This window comes from Pelobates fuscus, chromosome 7, assembly GCF_036172605.1.
Source record: "Pelobates fuscus isolate aPelFus1 chromosome 7, aPelFus1.pri, whole genome shotgun sequence".
NCBI lineage: Eukaryota > Metazoa > Chordata > Amphibia > Anura > Pelobatidae > Pelobates > Pelobates fuscus.
Window position 1 is genome coordinate 156235611 of NC_086323.1, and position 26546 is coordinate 156262156.

General features: G+C 35.6%; 1 protein-coding gene across 19 annotated transcripts in view; it reads left to right on the forward strand.

Moving 5' to 3' along the window:
* The window catches only part of CADPS (calcium dependent secretion activator), a 403228-nt gene that overhangs the window by 355574 nt on the left and 21108 nt on the right, over nucleotides 1-26546 (forward strand). For 9 of the 19 annotated variants that reach the window (XM_063426846.1, XM_063426842.1, XM_063426838.1 and 6 more), the window contains 5 exons: nucleotides 9-23; nucleotides 559-633; nucleotides 6858-6941; nucleotides 7587-7619; nucleotides 14031-14138. In XM_063426846.1, coding sequence (XP_063282916.1) covers nucleotides 9-23; nucleotides 559-633; nucleotides 6858-6941; nucleotides 7587-7619; nucleotides 14031-14138 — 315 coding nt within the window. The remainder of the gene's footprint in view (nucleotides 1-8; nucleotides 24-558; nucleotides 634-6857; nucleotides 6942-7586; nucleotides 7620-14030; nucleotides 14139-26546) is intronic. The other 10 variants (XM_063426847.1, XM_063426852.1, XM_063426839.1 and 7 more) reach the window with 3 other exon arrangements.

Consider the following 26546-nt stretch of genomic DNA (forward strand, 5'->3'; position numbering starts at 1 on the left):
TCTGAAAGTTTGCTAAACAGTGGGTAAGTGTGTCTAACATTTTAACTGTAATGTCACTCCACACTCCCCAATGTATAATTAGCATTTATACCAGTTCTCTTCTCTCCCTTCTGTCAACATGCGCATTGTTTTGACTGCATTAACATTTTAAACAGACATTAATGCAAACAAGTAAAAATGAATGTTTTGGAGATAAATTTTAATTACTTCTTCCCTTAAATGTTGTTTCTTCTTTCATGAATATATACAAAGGCAAAATGATTCGGTTGCGAAGCATTTTCGAAATGTTTGATTTTTTTTTTTATAAGGGACAAGAAAATCTTTGTTTTGTTACAATTGTTACAAATTGACAAGTCAATATATCCTTGCTATGGTACCTACAAAAAAAAAGGATAGTCAAGTTAATTAACAGTTTTTTTTCACAGCTGATACTTTTTAAATTAAAAAGAGTAGCATTAGAATTTGGTACATACAAAAAAAGCCTGATTATTCCCATGTCATTGTTTATTCAGTGTTCTAATATTTGCCTTTTTTTGTGTCTGCTTCTTTTTTTTTTAGCACCAATACCATTCTAAAATTGATGAGCTAATTGAAGAAACAGTTAAAGAAATGATAACGCTTTTAGTGGCAAAGGTAACCCTTGAATCAAGTGATATAATTCTATGAAAATTATATTTGTGTGGATTAGTAAATGCATAAATTACATTCGGTTTAAAAGAACAGGTAGGTTTGAAATGTTTAAAAATGTATCATAGTTGATGGAATTTTAATTTTATTAATGTATTATAATTACATTGAATTAATACAAAACTGATTGATATACATACTTTAGTAGTAATTACATAATGTATATTCTGTTGCATATATTTCTTAGGTGCAAAAAATGTACGGGGTGAAATGTCGAATGTATAATTACGCGAAAACAGTGCAAATCTTTTTTGATTTTTAATTATTATAAAATATGCTAAGTTGCAAAATAAAAACCAGTTCCACTTTCCAGCAATATATTTAGGCATTTGATTTATCACACAAATCTCTACAGTTTTATCGAATAAGCTTTTACACAGACATTTTACAGAAATCTAAACCGTGTATTATTTTACTATTGTAGAATTATAAATATATATTTAAATACTGGAAAATATAAATTGCATATTTTGCTTACCTTTTAAAATGTGCGTAGAACAGTTATTACATTTGAACAAGTAATGCTGGTATTCAGAAACTTGATGATCACCAAGAACTATAAAAGTAAAGATAATACCAAAATAAGTTGTTGTAGAGGCAAGGGCAGAGAGAAGGGGCGCTCTGCACCGGGCGGGTCCACAGCCTTCAAGCCATTGACCCGACAACAGCCGCGCAGGCAGGGAATACACCGCGGCAGATGGCGACTTCGCAACAGGAACACCGGTAATCCCCTGCCCCACAGAGACATGGCCTTGCAACAGAGGGCCCGAACCGGTAGACTCACTAAGCTGGATATGCCTACTTACCACGCTGATTGCCCGCCCGGGGTGGTGGCCCCCAAGAGTATTGTTTCCCTGCCTCAGCCGCACTCACGGAGCAACTTAACCTGCCACCTACCATCACCACCACTGACAGGGTTCGGCAGATCATGAGACTGGACTTACAACCCGATCTTGGTGTTACCTGCCATTACCTGCATGACCATGGATAGTTTACCACATAGTTTACATGCCAGTCTAGTTAGTATGATACACTAGTTGATTGCTTATATATGTTGACACTCTTTTTTTAAACAATGCCTGTTTCTATGTTTGAAACTGCCTGTGTTAAACCCTGCCTAACATACAACATGTAGGATAGGTTATCTCCCTTAACACGAGGGGTTGTATACAGCCGTTATGGCAGGGCAAGCCTTGATGCTACTCTTATTCGTATGAAGCTGACACTAACGTAATTAGCCCCAAACTGTTAAGCAGTGACTGTGCCCACTTGCTTTACTCTTGTTTTAGTCTGACACTACAATCGTTAAATTGAGCTGAATAATATTGTAAAAATGTGCGAATGCTCATGCCACTTCCTTATGTATGATACTCTTGCAGTACGCCGTTGTAGCGCATGTTTATATCTTGTACCTACCCGCTCATCAGAAATCAAGCGAGAATCTACACTGTTGAAATACTAACCCTAATAACTTAAAAATGTGCCTGACTAACCTTTGTCACAACCTGTATTGAAAATGTTTTCTACACTTCTCCTGATGTCGCTGTTGTGGCGCACCAGAGCCATATGTTACCATTGTGCACAACAAAAATAAAGAATTTAGAAGAAATAAAAATAAAATAAGTTGTTGTAAGTAAAAATCATGGACACACTGATTCGTTTGTTAGTTGATTTGATATGTTGCCCTCAGTGATGACCATCACCACTGACCATTGATTGCGGTGCTCAGCCACCTTCTCCTTTTGCATGTAGTAGCAAGGGAAGTGAAAAGAAGCAGAACAGGAAGTTCTCTACATGTGCACTTCCTCTCTGCTTATCCTCACTCTTTTGTAGACAGTACAAAGGGTACCCATGCAAGCACTGCTCATACCTCTATAAGAGAGCATGAGGGTTTCTAGCATAAAGCATTTATTATACAAAATTCGTATGAACTTATGATTTTATATATCCATCTATGAGGTTATGTAGTATAATTACTTTCATGCAAAGCAAACATGAGGGCAAACAAGTGAGTTAAAAACAGGAAAGTAGTACTGATTGTGGAAAACTTTGGTGAACATCCTAGTCTCCAGTTTCTTCTAGAACATGGGATGGTTGTCATTTGTTTTGATGTTTTTGAGAAGGAAGATCCAGGGTTGTACATTCTGCTCCAAAAGTAACCAGTCGTCTTCTTTTGTTTTCTGTTGAGGACTAAAGGTTTCAGTAAATCCATAAAGTAGCTATTGTGGTCCTCAGTGGGATTTTTTGTCAACTTGAAGGGAGTGTAACTTTGCCTATTGCTGTTTGGATTCCATTTGAAAATTATCCGCATTTAAGTGTTTTATATAGTCTGTAGAAATAAGAATACATTGCCAGGCATATCCACATATAAATATAATTGTTTGTTTGTTTGTTTTTTAACTTAATGATACCATTATCTATGTTTTATGTTGTACTTTGATGGTTTAGCTGTTCTAAAGTAAAATAGATAGTGATACTCCTTCACTGATCCTGCTTTGTCATCTGTTTTCAATGCTTTGGTGGCATTAGGCAGCAGGGATGTATTACACTTTTTACTAGACCTTTAAACTGACACTATTGGCACCCGGACCACTTCAGCTCATTGAAGTGCTCTGGGTGCATATTCCTAGTTCCCTTAACCCTGCAAAGATCATTATTGCAGTTTTTAAGAATCTGCAATAATTCCTCACGCTATGTAGGAGGACACCCAGCATCACCCGAAACCCCATAGGAAAGCATTGCATAATGCTGGGAAACACTAATGCAAGCATGGCCATTGTTGTGCATGTGCATTAGGTCTGAGGGCAGAGTCTGAGTCAGTGCCGAGGGACATCGGCACTGGACTTAGGTAAGTGACAGAAGGGATTCTGCAGTTGCAGTTGTTCTGCACCACGGCTGGGGGTGCGACAGAGGGGGGGCACTATAGTTCCTCTTTAAAGGTTCCGGCTTACTATGTTTGTCTGAGGATCATTCCAATGTCCGTGGTGTTGAAGGCTGTAAAAGACCTCATATAAGGAGGGTGGCATTTTCATCCATGCATTTACCATGCTGTCTGCGTGCTATGGCTTCGTCTAAAGTCATCCACTATAGATTCTAGGGTGTTGTAATCCTTAGAGTTATGATAGAGCTGCTTAGTGGTTACATTTGCTATGACCTTGCCCAGGGGAGGCTGAGAACAGGTCTAAAGTTTTTTTCCTTTTTTTTTTCTTTAGTGAGCAGGCATGGTGATTAGATTAGACTATAGTTTTGATAATTTATTAAATCCACACTACAGGGACTATTCAATACATAGTCAGGGAGCAAGGGCAGTGTGGGCATTTGTTGAAATGAAATATTCAATTATTTGCATTAAAAGTTGCAAATACCTTAAATAGCTAGTCTCTATGTGCAATTTTTCAAAGAAAACATATTAAAAATAAATAAAATAAACATCATTGCATCAAAGCCACCATGCTTCACATAGAAACATACAGGGAAGATGGTTCACCAACAGTCCATCACCATGGTGTTTGCATTGAGTGAGTTGTTTTTATATTAGAAATCCATTTTATATGTTTAACTCTGTGGAGTTTGCTGCCCCTTCCAACAATCACTGCCATCATCCAACCTGTGTTATGTGCCTTGGTGAAGAGACATACAGAGTTCCATTATCAAAGATGTAGCACTTTTCCCATGATATATGCTCAGGGGAGCATAAAGTTATGTGATGTTGGTCCAGGGTCACTTCCATCTTTCCATCCCTGTTTCCTACATGAGCATCCTACATGTTCATTAATGTGTAAGAAGTGCCTATAGGGGGAAGACACAGTACATGCATGCTTTTACATAATAGATTTATGCCATCCCTCAGACCACAAACATTCAGATCATCTACTTCATGCATATATTTAGATCTAGCATTTATTTAAGCATATCTGTTAAACTTTTTTAATATTTTAGTATGATTTTTAAATAACTTTTACGATTTTAAAATTAATATTTAATATCTAGATTTTTTAATATATTGAAATATGTTTTATAGATGTTTTTTGATATTTAAAATACATATTTAGAAAAAAAAGTTTAATTTGAAAAGCTTAACAAAAAAAATAATAATAAATTGAGGCCTTTGTATTAACAGGTGCATAGAACATAAATCTAGCCCTGATTAGGTGTCAATTTCAATTTAATAAAATAGCTTGTGAGTGTGCACACTTGCAGTCTAATCAGCTGGCAGACTACTGTCAGTGTAGTTACTAAGTATCTACAAAAATGCACCCACTTTCACACAGACTGCAATGTGTTTTTAACTTGTACTTCTGCCATATAGTAAAATAAATCGTCGCTCAAACATCAGACACAGCATAGTGACACTAAAACACTACCTTTTCTAGTAGCATATTCTACCATTATTCTATTCATTCATTCTTGCATTTATCCATTTATTGGGGTGGTATTTCAAGAGTACTCATTGTGACTAAGAAAATACTGAACACCATACATTATAAAAATCACTGTAGTTGATCTGGTGCAATGAGTGCATGATGCCTTCCCAGAGTAAGTAGTCAAATCATTTAAGAAAAGGTTGATAACTTGGTGTAGAGACATACAGAGGTCCACTGAGCATCTGGCACTACCTCCTCTACAGCAGGACACTTCTACAAGGAGCTTCCATTAGCTCTTGCAGTGCAGGGCAGCTCTGCACTGTCAAACGTAGCTTAGTGGCAGTGGTGGAAGCCTGACGGACCCCAGGTTAGTTGTCAAAATGTTCTTAAGTGGTTTGACTATTTACTATGAAAGGGCGACAGGGCACTCATGGCACCATGACCACTCTAGTGGTTTGTAGTGGTTATTGTGCTTTAACGTTTAGAAACATTCCAAATGCAAATAACAATAGGAATGCGTGCGTTGTTCTGAAGGATATGAATCTAGAGTAAACATTTGCATATTAACCTAATGATTTGTTAGTTAATATTTTGGGATGTGATTAAGTTGGGTAGGGTTGGAAAACTATAGATAACATTGAAACTGCCTAGAGTTAATATTATTTTAGTTTATACTCCCTTAATGGAGAGCAAAGAGAACATGAACTCATGTTTGCTTCTTCTAATTCATACAAATAAATGAAAATTGGTACAGAGAACATGCACAATAAAATGATGAGGGCCCACAGATGAGTTAGCTCATGTATATGGTTGCAAAGTTCAGCATTATCTACACATGCTATGCAGGACTCAAAATATCTTCTACATCTAAAAGTTCTACATTGAACGTGACCAGATCAAGGTGAGAAAAGACTAAACACATCATGGATTGTGTCTACTGCAGAAATTAAAGATGGCATCTGAGGGAAAAATGTGAGATTTTTCTTGAGCCTAATACTAGTTAAAGAATATTGCAGATATTGGAAATCACATCTTGAAATCTTGCAAAATCTAACAGTACAACAACAAACTACATTTTTAGAGTAGCTTTTTCTCAAAATTCAATAAATATTCAATTCTCACCACAAAGATGATAAAGACTATTTGGCCTTGATTTAACATTGTTGGATAAGCGTTTCAAATGATTGATTATTTTTTGGATAATCTTTTAACCCCTTAAGGACACGTGACATGTCTGACATGTCATGATTCCCTTTTATTCCAGAAGTTTGGTCCTTAAGGGGTCAAACTATTTTATTATAAGACACTAAGATTTTTCTTATATTTTGATGTATTGATATTTTCTTTATGTATGATACATTATAAAACAATATTTAAAAGTCTATCCAAAATGTTAAGTACTATAAAAAGTATGTCTAACAATATTAAATCAAGGCCATATAGTCTTTTAGAATGTGCTAGTAAGTGGAGTATTTAATGGGTGATCTGCGTGTGGGTCAGGACATCATGAATTCATAAAAGTGTATTGCATATCTAAAATGTTCGGCTGCAGCATGCAGGCTTTGTAACATCACACACACAGTGACCAAATTCATTAATACACAGTCAAACACCGCAAATAAAATCCATCTCTAACCCACTGTGGCTGTTCTCGTAATAATATACAATATCCCATTCTTCTCCTTTGTATCCCATACCCATAAAGCAAAAATAATAATAATCACATTTATCATTGTTTTTTATATGGATATACATACATATTTTTAAGGACTCATGGATTAATTTTGTCTGTCTCTTTATCACTAGTTTGTGACTATTCTAGAAGGTGTTCTGTCCAAACTCTCCAGATACGATGAAGGAACATTATTTTCCTCATTTCTGTCATTTACTGTAAGTGAAAATCATATTTGCATATGTTGTATTTCTCGTATTCTTTACTCATATTTACTTGCTGTGTGCTTTTTTCCTACAAACATATTTATCTTGGTCATTTTAAAGTGAAAAAAATTTGCATCTATGTTTGTGGCATACTTAAATATTCCATTATGACGTCAGTTGTAAATTTAACCAGTTCAATGTCAAAGATTTTCCAATTCTGAAAGGTACAATTACTGGTAACTCTGGGTCCAAAATTATGCTGGCTACGTGATGTTAAATAACCTCCTAACTAAAAAAATATAATGAATAATCTGAATTATATGTTTTATTTGTAAAGTGTATTTCATTTCATTCAATACTTTCTATTGTATAATTAGCTTCCTCGATTGAAATAAAGTTTCCAAAAACAAATTTCAATTTCCCTATCACAATTTGCTGAAACAATGGCTACTTTGTTTTTATGTCAGTCAGGAGCTGTACACTTTTTGAAATTATAAAATCAACTCAATGTAGGTTTAATCAGGTCTACATATATAATATATATTTTGCTGTTAATGCTATTATTATTATTGTGTTGTTACATGTATATAACCCATTTATGAATTGCAGCAACAAAGAAGTGAAATAGTCTTACTTAAGTGTCCTTTTTCCTTTAAGGTGAAGGCAGCGTCCAAGTATGTGGATGTCCCCGTAAGTATGATTTGAATGTTGGCTTTTTGTGGTGATATAATTTGTTTTGTTGAAATTTTTTTTGTTTATGCATGTTGTATTTTTTACTGTATAAAACAACTTCTTTTTTTAATGTTTTATTCATTTTTTAAATTTGCAATATAATTCAAATTAATGTATTAAGTGTGCTTCAATGGTTCTGAAATTTATTAGCATAGGTGAACCGAAAGAAAGCTTAAAACCACATCTGAGGGCTTGTTTTGGTGAACAATACCACAGTTTTATGGGCGTTGGGTAATATTAATTGCCTCGGCAGTCTCCACAAGCAAAGTGTGACAAACAAGGAATTATCAATTTCAACAGAGAGTTTATCTTTAGACTGATCATGATCCTATTTTGACTGGATTATAGAGATCAGTTTATAATGTAACTGTGTTATTGGTAGTACATGACTCACTAATGAAATGAGCTCTCACAGTTTCTAAATAAAACACTTAAACTTGGTGACAAAATTTGCATTTAAATTGAGGTTAAGGACATGAATATGGACTGAAAGATTTAAGTCTCGCAGTTAGCGTTCATAAATGCACAATACTTAAACTAAATTCATTATTTAAACAGTCTAAATTCGGAAATGAATTCTAGATTTAGTGATTAAAATTAATACTTTAGTACTTATCTAAATATACGGTCAATTCCCCTTATGATGTGAACATGCTGAAGTGCCAAACTGGGTAAAATACTGTGCTTTCTAATAAAGATAGAATACCATTAGAATTTACTTTCTGTTGTCTACAAAAATATAATAAAACTACTGCCATCTAAATAATCTGATTATGAAAATAATGTGTTATATGTAATGTATATTTAGCAAAAGAATTGTAATTAATTAAGATAAAGGTATAATCAATTAAAATGAATAAAATATTATGAATATACAGTATGTAAATCAAGTAAAAAGATAAAGAAAAACAACAATCTAAATGTATATGTTCCAAGACAAAGAAATAACACTGCAGTTTTGCTAATAGTTTCATTAGTACATTTTGTGACATAAAATAGCTTCATTAAATAATTGCCTTTGGGTTTACCTTATCAAGTGAATCATTATAACCTCAGAATATCCAACCTTAGTGCTTGACTGACACCAGGAACAGCAATGCATAATAATATAAATATACACTATCATAACACATCTATATCACCTTTTCTCCTTGATTAAAATCTCCACCTTCTACCTTATGGTACAGTGGTGTAAGATATACGATAATTGAGAGATTTTTTTTATCACATAGTTAATATAGTAGATCTTATATCCTGGTTAATTATTGTTTTATTTAGTTATTTTTGTTGGCTGGAGTTTGAATGAATATTTATTTTATTTTAAAAGATAAACTAAAGACTTTGCATAACTTATTTATCAGATATCTCAAATTTATATGAAAAATAATCTAAACTAAAGACTGGTTGTTTTTTACCTCTAGGATGATCGATACGTTTTAATTTATATGTATACATTTTAACAGTAATATCAGGCTTATTGTGTGGCCCAGAATAGTAATTAGTTAATCACAGTCAAGACATGTATTAACCATTTATAAAATTTAGATGATGTTGGAGTTAATATCAAAGACATTCCTGCAAAATATCCATATTGTATGTTTGGAATTAGGAAACAGAAAATCTTTTTATATGTTAACTACTTGGAAATGTGCCATTCATTTTATATATTTTTTAACATTCACACTAATTCTTTGTTAAAAAAAAATATATATCAAACTTCACTTTTTATACAATCTGAAAATGGTTTTATGCAGTGTCGTTGCATTTGATAATCAGGGCAGTCAGTGATTGTATGGAACATAGATTTTGCCATACTTAAAAGGGTTAATGAAGGAAACTGTAATGCAGGAGGAAAAAGTTGCCTATTGAGTTACAAGGCCTAGTTCCATGAGTGGCACTGATTAGCAAGTGTGATATAAAACGCTATAATTTAGTCCACTATTGTTTTGCGGAAGTCGTTGAAATCTTAGAAATACTTAGAACTCAAGAAAACCAAAGGAAAGAATATCCATTGAGAAGAATTCTCAATTGTTGTTGTTTGTTCCCAAATAATTATCACGGTGGAAATGCCTCTTTGGTCCAATTTTTTAGGTGTATAGCATAACACAGGATAATTCTTGCCTTTGACTGCTGAGGAAGTGAACTGGCAATGATTATAAACAATATCTTCAAAGCACAAAAAGGTTTATTTAAAAACTTCTGTGCACTTGCAATGCTAATAAGTGGCGGTTGTTAGGCTAGGCTGCTATGCTTGGGTCTTGGACCTGCTTACAATAAAAAACTATTGAACTACACAACGCAAGTTAAAAAGCCCACCAATGCAAGATGCCCCGCTATCTACATTCAGCATATTTAACAATAAAAAATATAAAGAAAGTAAAAGAAAAATGGACTTGAGATCAGTTCTAAACTTTTCCAATAATTAGTAGATTTTTGAAAGTATGGGTCAGTTAGACCAGGCAAATTGAGAGACTCGACTTGTATGTAAATAAAACTGAAAATATGCCAAGAATCAAGTAAGAAAACAGTTGCTAATTAGATAAAACATTATAAATATATCCCATGTTCTATACAATATAAAAAAAATAGATAAGTAAGCTTCTTTGAATGTAGAAGTTTTTTTTACACAGGGTATCATTTGTTTCAGTTTAACAAATATATTTCAAGTTTACTGTAAACTGATTTATATATTTGAATTAGGTGTTGACATTTACACTTATTTGATCTATATGCAGATTTATTTGCCAGACATAAAACATACTTATATATGCATACATTTTTATGTTTGATAAAAACAGATATATAAACTACTTGTGTAGGTATACAGCAAGTTTATTATAGAGTATGTTTAAGCTTGCCAAAGAGTGAATCTAGATTTTTTTTCTTTTTTCTTTTTTCTTTTGTCGTCAAATTAATACCTTGTCATTGTTTCAGCAAGTGTTAGGAAATGTTGCTACTTCTTCAAGGGCCACACATTGCCCCCTTTGCTTGATAATTGTTTGCTTTGTGCAAAAAAAAAAAAAATCCAAAAAGTAAAAAAAAAAAATGAAAGAAAAAAAATAAATCAAATGCCAGTCAATTGCATTCTCATTTTCACCATGGAAATTACACAAGAGTGTTAACTAACTTCAATTTACAGGGCCTGACAAACACATATAACAAAGATTTGTTGGTTTGAGATCAAAGGTAACACACAGTAATGAAAGCAAGTCCTACTCCTTATTTGCAAACACTGCAAATCAAGATGTAATGGGCATCTACAATATTTCGACAGCCTACATAATGAATGATCTTAGAATTTTTTAATGAGGTTTCATTGTAAAACAGTATTTTTACTGCTTGCTTTGGCCTCTCTGACTCAGAGTTACCAGCTATTTTATTACACTGGAGAACTGGATCTACTTGGAGTGCAGTGCTTTTTGTGTTTTGCATTATAAGACTCTACCTCACATGATATGATATGTATAAATGTATTTGAGATGTAAATCTGAATATTGCATTTGTGAAATATATTCTGAGGGCATGCAGATACATATTATAAATGAAACAATTGAAGGCTAGTGATTAACATATTTTACTGAAATTTATATATAATGGTTTACAATGTTCTAAAAAGATTGATAATAAAAATAACAATTGTAACTGCAAACAACTCTAAAAGTCATATTAATGAACTACTATGAAATGATATGAAATATTTTTGTGTCGATCAGAATGCATGGTTATACATGCATATTGACAGTTATATACCGTATATACTCGAGTATAAGCCGACCCCAAAAAAACTGGGAAAACTTATTGACTCAAGTATAAGACTAGGGTGGGAAATGCAACAGCTACTGGTAAATTTCTAAATAAAATTAGATCCTAAAAAAATTATATTAATTGAATATTTATTTACAGTGTGTGTATAATGAATGCAGTGTGCGTGTATGAATGCAGTGTGAGTGTATGAATGCAGCGTGTGTATGAGTGCAGCATGTGTGTATGAGTGCAGCGTGTGTGTATGAATGCAGTGTGTGTATGAGTGCAGTGTGTGTATGAGTGCAGTGTGTGTATGAGTGCAGTGTGTATGAATGCAGTGTGTGTATGAATGCAGTGTGTGTGTATGAGTGCTGTGTGTGTATGAATGCAGTGTGTGTATGAATGCAGTGTGTGTGTATGAGTGCAGTGTGTGTGTGTATGAGTGCAGTGTGTGTGTATGAGTGCAGTGTGTGTGTGTATGAGTGCAGTGTGTGTGTGTATGAGTGCAGTGTGTGTGTATGAATGCAGCGTGTGTGTGTATGAATGCAGCGTGTGTATGAGTGCAGCATGTGTGTATGAATGCAGTGTGTGTGTGTATGAGTGCAGTGTGTGTATGAGTGCAGTGTGTATGAATGCAGTGTGTGTATGAATGCAGTGTGTGTATGAATGCAGTGTGTGTATGAATGCAGTGTGTGTGTATGAGTGCTGTGTGTGTATGAATGCAGTGTGTGTGTATGAATGCAGTGTGTGTGTATGAGTGCAGTGTGTGTGTATGAGTGCAGTGTGTGTGTGTATGAGTGCAGTGTGTGTGTATGAGTGCAGTGTGTGTGTGTATGAGTGCAGTGTGTGTGTGTATGAGTGCAGTGTGTGTATGAGTGCAGTGTGTGTATGAGTGCAGTGTGTGTGTGTATGAGTGCAGTGTGTGTATGAATGCAGTGTGTGTGTATGAATGCAGTGTGTGTATGAGTGCAGTGTGTGTGTGTGTATGAGTGCAGTGTGTGTATGAGTGCAGTGTGTGTATGAATGCAGTGTGTATGTATGAGTACAGTGTGTGTATGAGTACAGTGTGTGTATGAGTGCAGTGTGTGTATGAGTGCACTGTGTGTATGAGTGCAGTGTGTATCTATGAGTGCAGTGTGTGTATGAGTGCAGTGTGTGTATGAGTGCAGTGTGTGTATGAGTGCAGTGTGTGTGTGTGTGTGTGTGTTGCAGAGCCTTGGTGGGGGGTGGGCAATTTTTTTTATTATTATTATTTTAATTTTTTATTATTATTATTATTATTTATTATTATTTTTTATTTAATTTCATTATTATTATTTTTTTATTATTTTATTTAATTATTATTATTAATATATATTTTTTTCGGCCCCCCTGCCTGCTTGATATATGGCAGGGAGGGGGGCTCTCCTTCCCTGGTGGTCCAGCATTGGCAGTTCAGTGGGGGGGCTGTGGGGGCTGGCAGAGAGTTTACTTACCTGTCCTGAAGCTCCTGTCAGCTCCCTCCTCCTCCGCGCCGTCCGTTCAGCTCTTCTGTCAGCTCCCACTCTAAGTCTCGCGAGAGCCCTTACACTGGGAGCTGACCGAGGTGCTGAACGGACGGCGCAGAGGAGGAGGAAGCTGACAGGAGCTTCAGGACAGGTAAGTAAACTATCTGCCAGCCCCCACAGCCCCTGTCTGTATTATGGCAATGCAAATTGCCATAATACAGACTATTGACTCGAGTATAAGCCGAGTTGGGGTTTTTCAGCACAAAAAATGTGCTGAAAAACTCGGCTTATACTCGAGTATATACGGTAGCTAGCTACTCTTTTTTGAAAAGGTAATCAATCAACCATCACATGACATTTTTGGGGTCCGGATTTTGATACTAAAAAAAAATACAATACTGTTTGCAGTTTTTCCATATCTAGATAATCGATCATTTAAATAATTAGTATACCAATTTGTTTCTCTATTTAAGAGCAATTGACTTAACTAGAAAATCGTGACATATTTATCTTATATGAGCCACTGTGATGATTGTATATAATTAAAAGTGGATTTATTTTGCTACAGACATTTGTTAGCTTCAAGTATGAGTTCATATGAATACAAGGTTTTCTGCAGTTAGAATTATTTATATTATTTGGTATGGTTATGAAAGAGATATTATTGAATTTCATAATTTAGTATTTTTAATCAAATTCACATTGTTTGGTTTTCAACAGCAACATCTTAAAGCCAGGCAGTTATCTGCTAACGTAAAACTGTCAAGATCTATACTGTCAATATCTATAATTATCTAATGCCCCCACACATAGATGACAAGTATAGAGTGGAGTAGAAAGGGTATTTGATAGAGCAAAGTGTAAGTGAAATGTGTTTGTTGTTATTGTAAATCCTGTTATCTAGCGTATACAGAACATTGTAATTATTAACACATTTTGGAATCTTGAGCTAATTCCTATAGGCAAGGGAGTTCTTGGCAGCTTATTTCTTAGCTACAAAAAGGGGAATTGCATTTAATTGTAACTGAAATGTGTATTTTGTCCAAGAATACAGTTTCCGATTTTTACACAAATGACAAACATATCTATATATGTCTTCCGTTTCCTTCCTAATTGTAATTTGTTTTTACACCTACAGAAGCCTGGAATGGACCTTGCCGATGCCTATGTGACATTTGTACGCCACTCACAGGATGTCCTCCGTGATAAGGTCAATGAGGAGATATATATAGAAAGGTTATTTGATGTAAGTAAATGCCTTCTCCTCCTTGGACAGCAAGGGGGAGGCTCCCCAAAATGTGGCAAAATAAAAGACAGTGGGATAAGTCACATTTTGAGAAAAAGTGCTTTTTATGACTACCTTTCCTATTCCTTCTAATTTGCTATCTTTTCTGCTTTGAATCTGTACTTTGGTGTACTGTGTCATGGTCTATGTGTGATACTAATCTTGGGATGGTCCTTTGTGAACAATTACTTTCAGACCAGGATTATCAACTTACTGTGTGTTGTTTGTTAATAACGTGTTTCTGGGTTCTGATCGATTTCCTTTGTCTCCCGCATGATAAACTTTCAGTCATTGTAGATCTAACACCATAGATCAAAATCTAAACCTTTTCACACAGTGATCACTCGTGACCTCTAAGTTCAAAATAAAATAGCATTTTTACTTCCTATGTAGGTATAAAAACCGTGATAACTGGCCAACTGTCCTTTACACAACAACGATAAGAGACTATTTTTGGTGTGTATAAATATTTAAAATGCAGGTTATCTAAAGTTTAGATACAGTTAAAAAAAAAACAACCATAATTATTTCAAATATAGTCTTTTAAAAGTTGTATTTTGTTTTTAGTTTAGTATTTGATTCAATTATTTTATTCTACAATTTAGGGAAGTTGGCTGTGAGTCCCATCAGTTTTATAGTTATATTTAAAAAAAGTTATGTTAAAAATAAAAATATACAACATGTGCGTATTGTTAAATTATGGAGCAAGGTGTAGTTATGGTAATGGACATGCTGCATTGTATAATTGCTTTTGCAATTAGTAGGGCTGGTACATCTAAAGGTGCAGTGGTCAGTGTCTTTCTAAAGAAATATAAACTTCTAGATGATTTTCTTCTTTAAACAGTAATCCATTTTAACATGGCAAATAGTCAAATCTATGCACTTTTACCTTTCTAACTTTTTATTTACAGTGCCATATAAATGTGCATATTATTACTCTTTGTAGAATGTTGTTGATAGCAAAACCAAGTTTGGCACTGCTATTAATAAAATATGTTACTAAAGGGGGTCAAATAAAATAGATTTTAAAATTAACGAGTGCCTAACTTTCACATAATGGAAAGTTTGGACCATAATGGCAGCATGTTCATTTTCATAGGTTAAGATCTAAGTTATACGTCTCTTTGTCCTTGTTGTACCCATTGTGTGAAACAAACCATATTCTGTCTGTAACAATGTACAGTATAGGGTAAGCACTGGAAAGCTGTTTCTGTTATTAGCAACAGCAGATTTTGTGTGTGGCATGCGTCGCTGTATTTGTGAAAGAAACTCCTGCGGTTGTTGCATTTGTCATTGTGTGCAAAGCCTATCTTTCAAGCTTCCCGTACTACAACATTCATGCATCGCTTTGTTTAATTTATCTAATTTCACGATGTGTCGAGACATTTTTTTTGTCGTTTTCCAATGAAACCTTCGAAACTGTTTCTTTTTTTCTTTGCTCCCTGCATTTCTTTCTTTCAAATAAATCCTTTCCTCTCTTTTTTGATTTTTCACTCTCTCCCTGGTGTCCTTCAGAATAAAATGGAACTTATCTCTCATGTCAAATGTTTTATCACATTATGTCAAGTGGCATGATTTAGAGTCAAATAATCTTCCTGTGTACATCTTCTAGCATGGCCACACCCACCGGGAATGCCTTCAACATGCATTAAGCATACTGAGAGTTATTTTATTTCTGTATGCATGCATGCTCATCCGAATCTCGAAAGTATAGAAGCCTGGAAAAAATAATGTCATCCATCCATTAGGCATCGAATCAAGATACAACCCAACAGAGATCGCAGTCATTCTGCCAATTGGTAAAACCTTCTCTTTCACCAAAAAAGATCAGCGGATTGTTCTATTTGATGCCTATCTTGCCTTTTCTCAATTTCATTCCTTATTTATCCATACAGCCTTTGTTTGTTCTGTATATTCTTGTGCCATTTATACCTATCAGTGGCAATGAATAGGCACTTCAAGCTAAAATAATGTTTAAAACCATAGGTTATTATTACTGTAAAAAAAATAAAGAATGTTGGGAGTATGATGGAGACAGCTTAACTATTTCCATGAAGATCAGTTTCCTCTGATATAGTGTATCAAATTATGATACTGTTATGCAAGTAAATAATCTTTCAAATATTTTTACCCATTTATGGAATAAATTAGAGTAGATCATGCATGTTATCTAAATATTTATATCATACATTTATTAATATTGCATATACTGCAAATAACTGGCAATTTATTTAACATAACTAAAACAAAATTTTACCACTACTTAAAAATATTTAGGATGACATCGATTGGAATATAGAATGTCCAGAGGGTTGCATCTTCTAAGAGGCAGAAAAGGCAATTACTTTTTAGTGCTGCAAATTTTCATGTAAAAATCCACCCATTGACGTAAAGCTACCACACAATATGATCCATATGCAGTCTGTATTTGTGTGTGCCTCACCTCTAATCCCCCCCACACCCCATCCGCAATTAGATCACAGATTTACACCTGCATGGGGAGTTTCCGTATTAATATGCGGACTGTTGAAATATAATTAATTTGGCCTCTTTTCCATATTTTGTACAGTGCAAGAAACCTTGGGTGTCCAAAGGTATACTGTACTATTGCATCATTTTATTTTGCAGTCTTTACAAACGACTTCTTAGCATCCGTATGTTTCCCAGGTCTGTAAGAAAGATTTCTGTTGAGCTTTTTTTCATATGGTTTTACACTTTTTTTTTTTTTTTTTTTTTATTTCCCCATGGCTCATGTACACGTTACCCTTTCATTTATTCCTCTTGTTTTCCACTTTTAGAAAAGGCTGGATGATAATAATACTGTCATGTACCTGAGAATATTTGAGGTAATTTTTTTTAATCATATAAAAATGTTACTTTTGCCATCTCCTTTTCATTTCAAATTTCACTATTCATTTTAGCCTCATCTTGCAGTTTTTTTTTTTGTTGTTGTTGTTTTGTTTTTTTAATCTCGTAGCAGCGTTCAGCAGCTGTATGGTTTATAGAGATTAGTGGTATTCTTGACAGATTAATTATGTTTTGTTTATGCCTCAATTTAAATATGTCCTCCTTATATATATATATATATATATATATATATATATATTAATATATTTTTAAAATCTAGCTATATCCAGGTGTTTTAATGAGCTGAAAACCAGAGGAAAAAAACAAATCATATCCTAAAATACAATTTCTATATATTTCTATATTTTTATATTTTTCATTATAAGGTCATAATACAACTAATAGTGGATGTATGGGAAAGACAGGGGACCCGGAACCATACATTTGCTTGACCCTATTTACCATCTCTATATGAAGAATAAGTGAGGACTCCAAACTGTTAACCTGCCAAGGGCCCTGTGAGGTTTTAACCCTTCCACCACGCTAGCACTCTGTAGATGAGAGATAAACTGTTATTTTGCTTTGATTTAGTGAATAAGAAATTGTTTACATTTTGAGTGGAGTTTTTTTTTAGCATAAGAAAGCTGTTTTTAAGTGTGATTAGTTTTTTTTTTTCATTTTTCAATTTTTTTACAGATCCACCTGTTTCTATATATACAAGGTGTTTTGATAGATTTCACTTAGACATAAAAGGGTTACTCAAACCCTTTTTTCATTAACTTTTTTTCTTTACTTTTGAATGCCCTACTTGGCATTATTTACTAGGTCTCTTCCCCCATATAAACCTTTAGCACTGGGCTAAGCTCCCCTCGCTGGATTCAATGCCCAGTCCGTCATCACTGAAACCTTCTCAAGGTCATAGAGAAGCATTTAAGAATACTGTTTTCTCAGGCTCACAGCACATGAATGTGCTCTGAGCCTGGGGGGGTGAAGGAGAGTGGGAATGGAGGAGTTGAATGCATTGGAGGGGTTTCAAAAAAATTGCAGCAGCTTGAAACTAACCCCAAGCAGAGCGACGAGAATGACGAGGGTGTATATAACTCTCAGGACAAAAGTGCAAAAATCTCCGTATGTGCAGCAGAAATGCTGCACATACAGATTTGTCCCTCCATGACCACTTCTGGTGAAGTGGTTATGGATGTTGGAGTACCCTTTAAGAGTTGGTTAAATCCTGTGAATTTTATTTTTTGTGATAAATTAGTGTGATAGATTTGTTGTCCATATATTGTTTTCATTGCAATATTTATTTTTTTACACATTCTCCCCTTAGCTCCATTGTTTTGGCTTGCATTAAACTTAGCTTCATATAGGCTGCATTTGGGTGCTGGCGATCACAGTAATTAGTTACTAACAGTCCATGAGTAGGATTTGGACAAAACAAAAGAGTGTTATCCTCCATGCTACCCCTGGTAGAGTTTGCATTGCATATTTTATTGTTTTTACCATTTTTATAACAAATACCTATATGAATATGATGTGTTGGATTAACATCTTTGTAACTATATATATATATATATATATATATATATATGTATGTATCACAAACGCATCGCAACCACGATGAAGAGGCAAGGAGGACAGCAACATCCAAGTACCTCCTGCAAGTCAGACAGGTCCTGAAGTCCCAGCTCATTGGCAAAAACAAGATTCACGTCATCAACACATGCACACTTAGGTAACCAGATGGTATAATTATCTAGCCAAGAGAGGATCTGAACATTATGGGTATTAAATCTTGTAAACTACTCACAATGTATGCAGGATTCCACCTAAATCCAACTAACAGACACTGTACATCAGCCAGAAAGAAAGAGGTTAGGACCTCATGAGTGTCCAGGCTTAAGTCATGGATAAAACACAGAACATCCACATACTTCACGAAAATTGCTCTCAAACGGGGAACTGCTTTGAAAATGACTGAGATAGAGCCATATAAAAGCTGCAGATTATCAGGAAGTTCCATGGCAAAATAAAGCTCTTCATGGGATGTACCATCGACAGATAGTGCATGTGACTCACATTATGAAATCATATCAGTGGTTGGAAAGCAGTAATGAAAGACAGCATTTAGGCACAAGTCCTAGCAGCACAGGAACAGGTACTCCACACCAGATCAATAGATGTGGGGGTCAACCACATCAGACAGGACTGTACAAAGAGACCTCTGAGATTATCCAGCACATAGTAGCCATGTGTAGGATATTATCAGGAACAGTAGACATTGAGAGGCACAACCAAGTTGCTGGAATTGTGTTCAAAACCATCTGCACAGAATATGGGCTGGACCCTCCTAAGTCCAAATGGGAAGAACCATCAAGTATAGTTGAGAGTGATAGAGCAAAGACCCTGTGGGACTTCCAGATACAGACAGACAAGAGAGCACTGAGCAGTCAACATGACATCGTAGTCGTAGACGGAAGACTGCCGTGGTGGTGGATGTGGCAATACTCAGTGACATAACATCAAGGAAAAGGAACATAAGAAGGTGGGCAAATGCCAAGGGCTGGAAAAGAAGCTAGAAAGGATGTGGAAAGTGAAAACAGTAGTATACCCAGTTATGAACAGAGAACTTGGGGCTTTAACCCCCTAGTTGGTACAGTGGCTTCAACATACTCCAGGCAGGACATCTGTGATTTCTGGCTGGATGAATGCAGTGCTAGATACAGCTAAGATACTGTCCAAAACTGTTAGACTCCCACGTCCCTGGTAGAGAACCTCAGAGTGAGGAATACATAAAATTACCACAGTTTGACTTCTTACCTGGCACCTGCTGGGTGCAGCTCCTTGCCACTTCTTTAACCTCAAGGTCTCTGTCTGAACTAAACCAGGCAGTGCAGGGCTTCACTCATTGACAGAGTGATCTGTCTAATCGAAGTTCTTAATGAGACACTATAGTCATCGAAACAACTACAGCTTATTGTAGTTGTTCTGGTGAATGTACTCAGTCTATGCAGGCTTTTTAATGTAAACACTGTCTTTTCAGAGAAAATGCAGTGTTTACATTACAGCCTACAATCACCTCTAGTGGCCACTCCTCAGCAGGCCTGGGGCTGTGCTGCACAGTGTGCAGCACTGACGTTCAACTTCTCCATGCTCTGCATGGAGACACTGAACTTTCCCCATAGAGATGCATTGATTCAATGCATCTCTGTGAGGAGATGCTGATGGGCCAGGATGGTGTTTGGTGCTGTCCCGACCCACCTCCGTGTCTGATATTATCAGAATGGTTGATCTCTTGTGATTGGCTAAGATAATCAATTTTGACGATGTCAGCCAAGGAAGCGGATCGTGGGGGTGGCCAGACATGAGGAGCCTGCTCGGTGCTGGGAAAGGGTGAGTAAATAATTTTTCTAACCCAAGGTAAGGGTGGCCAACCACCTAAATGGGGGTTTTAGAACTATAGTGTCAGGAATACACGTTTGGGTTCCTGACACTTTAGTGCCCCTTTAAGCAGGAGCTTCCAGCTCTCCTGGTGACTTAGAGGAGATGGGAAATGGCACCCAGTGCACCCCATATAAGAATACTTACAATAGGGGCATGCCAAAGCAGTCCTGACAATATGTTAATATTGTGTTTGGTTAACTATAGCTGGGAGAACATATTATATATTCTTGGTCTTGAGTCATTGCAGATTACTGATTGATTCACAAATATTTGTAAGGTGTGTGGAAACCCCTTAACAACTGCAGATCAGTAAAAGAACCCTTGGTGCACCATAATAAAATATGAATCTTTCTTATGCATTTTTTTGATTGGAAGCTTGTGATAAGCTGAGAGCAACAGCTGACACGCTCAGCCGGTGCCCAGTTCAAGACTTCCATTAAATTCAATGACTTGGGCAGGTGAAACGGGGCAAAGCAGATGGGCACCATCTACACAACTCTTTGGCTATGTCATTCATGAACAGTTTAACCCTTTAAGAACCTCCAGATACCTTAGCAACCGTGCCTGGTGTGCTTCTTTAATATTTTTTATTAAATCTAGTGTTTATGGCTATCGCTAATAAACAAATGTTATTCAAAAATGAAATGCACTAGACTCACCATAACTTTACTGGTTAATTTATACAGAATAGTATAAACTGACCATATGTAAAATACTGTAAGAGAAATCAAGAGTATTAATATATAATAATACATTTTATTAGACTAATAATGTTTTATAGTCAACAAGCTTTACAGGAGTTCATCTTCCCTTTTTTAGAATCCCAAAAAATATAAGCCTAGTGACAAGTGGAAATGTTGTATAATATTGTTATTATTATTGACAGTATTTACTTCTTTAAAATGCGGGCCAAGGAAAAGCTAAGGATTAAAACAGATGTGCTTACTGCCAGCTCATCTTCTTAAGTCTAGTCTCCAAGATCAGTGATTAAAAAGCCATCTCGAACTTTGATGAAAAACACCATACTGATAATTCAGTGTGTTTGATCGCTTTCTTATAGAATCCTTGTCAAGGCAAATGAGACATAGAAAACATTTGACTGGAGATGATACGTGGATTATATGGGTCAATTATATGCTTAATCTGTCTTCTGGGGATTAGAAGACATAGATTGACTCTGTGTATTTGGCTTGTCCTTGGCAGTTATCAGATCAGCTGGGTTGCCTTTACGATAAAGTCTAGTAAGAACTTAATCGTGTAGTGATAGGGGACGGATGGTGATCCAGTCAAATGGGCCAACTCTTCGATTGCTTCTTGAAGTCCTAATCACATACCATTTGACTGTCCTAAATATTTGACACAGTGTCAGCTATAACCCAATATAAATAAGATTCATATTTTATGTAAGATCTGTTTAACCCTTGAAGCTTTTTTGGAGGGATGTTCTGAAATCTGGAATACATTGTGTTATGATGTTCTTACAATGAATGTTTACACGGTTTATTTCCATATAAATAATTTTATTTCTGACAGAGAGCAGATTTGTATATGCACTTCTTTTTCGAAGATAAAAAAAAGCTTTTATTGATGTCACCAAGGCACAAATATGAAGTTAACTGAACAAGTACCTCTTCAAATCTTAACTTTACTTGTAATTCATTAAAACACACAGTTTAAAAAAAAAATCATAAATAGTCGCAAAATAACACTGAACAAGTATATAGGCTTGTAGCAGAATTAGTCATTCTGGAGTTATGGGTCCAGTATGTAGGTAAACACCCACCTAAAACGATAAATAATCAACAGCCAAATAGCAGAAACGGTAATTTAAAGTAAATGGTCTGGTACAAAGTTAAACCCATGGTATGATATAAAATCAGCAGGCAGATAGCAGGATCGGTAACCTAAATTAGGGTGTCCACTGCATCTGTATACACTCAATGTGTTGCAGAATGAAAATAGAAGTAGAAAAACCGGTAATGCAAAGTAAGGTTTTCAGTGTGCAGGTAAATAGTCAGCATGGTACAAAATAGCAGGTAAATAGTAGAGCTGGAACATAATCCAATGACCATAAACATAACAAACATAGGGCACAACAGGTTTATTTGACACGACCCTGTCATTGAAGGATGATGACCCACAGAGTTTTAGGCTATTTTTTCTTATATAGCATATGGTGCATATCATTTATTTTTGTTAGATACTGTGTGAGATACAGGACTGAAGATGTAAAAAGAAATTAGAATGCAACTATAGAAAGAAAGAGCTTGGCTAATGGGTCAGCATCACACAATCAAATGATTCTTTTTACCAATTTACTAGTTAATATTTATATAATTTTACACTAATGTTTAGTAACTTTAAGGCTATATTTTTCCTGGTAGTTAAAATTGTTCTATGAAGGATCATTTATATTTAGTATAAAACTGCATTTTTAAATCTTTATTTTCATTTGATATTTAAACTACAGTGCAGGGACTTGTTTTAATAAACATGCATTTTTTTTTATTTTTTTTTACATTTCCATAGCATACCTCATTAAATAAGAGATCAGTCTGCTATTCTGCTCTTTGAGCTTTGGTTTTGTAATGGCAAAATGTTTAATACACTCCCTGGTTTAGATTTGATAAAATCAGCTTTAAGAGCCGTGATAGATATTTGCTGAAGACAGTTAATTTGTTTTGTATCCCTTCCTGAGAAGATTGTTCACTAATCGTTCTGAGAAGCCAAAATGATTGCTCTGAAAATGGTAAGGTCACCTCTCTGTTTTTTTTATATTCTGATCTGCATTGCATTCTGTTAATCAGTATTTACAACACAATAATATATTGTAGAAAGATTTTGTCCAAGCTGGAAATGGAGCAATTTTCATCGTCAGATATGGTTTTAGGAGAATGGAAAAAGCAAAAGGATAGATTGCCTTTTTATTTATAAATCAAATTGCTAAAATGATTGAATTTTAAGACTTGTATAAAACATTTTATCAGTTTAAGAATCAAAAATTCATATTATGGAGTTATGGGTCCAGTATGCAAACAAACATTCTTGCTCATTATATATTTTTTCATAAATACCCAAGTCCTTTGTTAACATAATTTGTCTTCATAACAATGAGCTTGTTTTCAGAACTTGGTAGTCTAATTACCAAAGTGTGAGTTCTATTGACTTGAAAACTGTTCCAATTGTTAATGTTTAGTAAACAGAGAATTTTCTGAGCTAGCAAATTATTTGTATCAGCATTTGTCTACCATAGCTGGATAGAAAACAACCATATTAACATTATTTAGCAATGCTGCGATCACACTATATTGTATATTGACAATCCTTCTATTGCTTTGTTTGGGTCAGAATTGTTTTTTTATATTAAATCTCCTTTATCCCCGTCAATGCAAAATGTTCGGGTATAATCTTTCATTCTCTCCTGTGTTATTAATTGAGAGTTTAGAGAAGCACCTGCAAATTATACAGTAGTCATGTACATTAGTATTCTTAATAATGACAAAATTACTGAAAATTTAGATCTTTAGTCATTTAGTCTGAAAAAGAACAGAAAGCTGCCACTGACAAAATCACCAAATGGCTCACACACCGAATTAATTTGGTCAATCCCGCAAATAGCCACTAGCCCCATTCCGGGTTCATCGGTGAGCCATAGAGATTAACATCCAACCAATATTCTGTAATCAACAAAATTTGTCACCGAATTTTTGTCAAATTGAATCTGTGTACATCAGAATTTTAGTTGGAACAAAAAAAAATTGGCAACTTAAAATGAACAACAAAAAGAAACAAACATTATTTCCATCCGCATATCTAGTTGACAGACACCTGCTCACACAAATACCTGGAGATTTCTAAATGGTAAATTAAAGAAATACTGACAATTAAACATCATAATATCATGCACTTTTAAAGAGAAACAATAGCCTACTACAGTTATAACAGTAGGCTGTACATAGGGCCCCAATGAATCAGTCAGCCCTTGCTGAGAGTGCAATTGCTTGGTGGAGAAATCAAAAGATCTCCCCTGCCGACCTAAAGAGGAAAGTTTGACACTGCTGGCATGTGTGGAGAGTAAACATCTCCCTCACTGGGCAACCCAGGCATAGGGTCTCCCACAAGTGTATCAGACAGATGCCATGGGTTACCACGGCAGTGCTCTGATATGTTATGTGGCCAGTGGAAGCAGGAAGTGCAGTCTGGACCTGCTGGGGGTCTAAATCAAATGATTGGCCCACTGGACAACCAGGAACATATACATACACACATACATACACAAGTGTATATAGATATATATCAATTGATTTGTTTTTATTATTAATACCACTACGCCTCCTTCTACCCAATACAGCCTCTATCCCACTGCACCAACTACAACCCATATTTTACACTATGGTCCCTATCTCCCTGCACCCACCACATCCTCTATCCCACTTCACCAATTAGAGCCCCTATCCCTCCACTGAACCTAATGCACCCTCTATCCCCCCGGTACCAAGCTTTTTTGCTATTTTAGTGCCACATTCTAACAAAAATGAAGAAATGCTGGAATGACTGCTGTGGGTAAGGAAAAAAAAAATCTATTTTAGTGTTATCCACTTTGCAGATACTCATTTGGATGGAGAAGGGTGTTTTGGTCAATGTTTTGATCTACACTAACTAAAATTCCTGCAATTCTCAGCAGAACTTAATTTTCTCTTTCCTTTTTATTCTGTCATATAGTTGGGGGGTTTTCTACATGTTTCTAATTTAGGACAGGAAATGACACCCTTATCTTTTGACGGTCTTCTAAGTACTAAATGCACTAAATACCAGATTATTAATGCAATTAAAAAAATTTATGTTTGGCTGCAACTCAGAAGATGTTAAGTATTCAGATATTGCCCAGAGGTTTAGTTGCGGATTCAGCTTAAGAATTGGTGGTTGTTTAAGCGACTTGAACCCTACGCCAACCAGGTGTCCCATCCAGCTACATATGGTGGTTTGGGCATCTGCAAAGATTTTTTTTTATTTACCTGCACTATATGCTTTAGAGCAGTGGTCCCCAACCGTGTCCCTATGAACCACCAACAGTCCAGGATGTATGTATTTGCCTGTTTTATTCCAATGGAGATACTGAAAAAATCTGGACTGTTGGTGGTCCATGAGGACTGGGTTGGAGCACACTGCTGTAGAGTTCACAGAAAGTGTAGCAACAAAGAAAATATATATCCAATGAGTCTCAATTCAATGGGCAAAATACATTGGTAGTGTCAGATTAATGCATACTCAAAATCTACTCCACCAGAAGTGAGCAGAGGGCAATTAATATATTTCCTGTTTCCTGCTGGAATGGAAAACAGGGAAATTTAAAACAATTTTACAGACTTACAAACCTGTCTGCGGGAATTTGCAGTTGGTGAATTAATCATTTGGTTTAAGGCATATGAATCTATTGATCCATCCTGGCTTGTGTCTTCTATAGCATTTGTTGGTTGCAAAGCAAATATCCTTGACATGCATTTGGACACCTAATACCAGTTGATAATTGTTTTGTACCTGCATGTTGTTGCTAACCATTTGTGTTACTTTATAGCTATAGTCAATGTGTTGTCCTTTACACACTACATGCAGGATCATGACAAAGTTACTATCATCTCAGTCAGTGAAAAAGAATGATTCAAGTTTTCTCAGAATAGTCTGTAGTATGTCAAGATTTCAATTTATCAGACCACGTTTGGATGATTAATTGATTTTGTGGCTGAAACATCTTCAGAATAAATATGAAATTAGAGGATGAACATAACCCTCAATAAATCTTTAAACACCCACTTAAATTAATTCCACACACAATTCAGCCATTCCAAACCCAAGGCTAAACGGCCAGTGTTGGTTCAGGACCGTCATCAGGATTTTAGCGTTGTCGACCTCTGACGGTCCTTAACCATCACAGCGGTAATCGTTACTCACCCGGTCGCCATCGTTCCCCCGGCGGCGATCGTCGGTGCTCCCGGTGTGGTGAGACTGCCTGCAGCCCAGGCAGTCTCCCCCCGGCAAATTAGGACCCCTGGGGCCATGTGATCGCTCAACAGAGTGGTC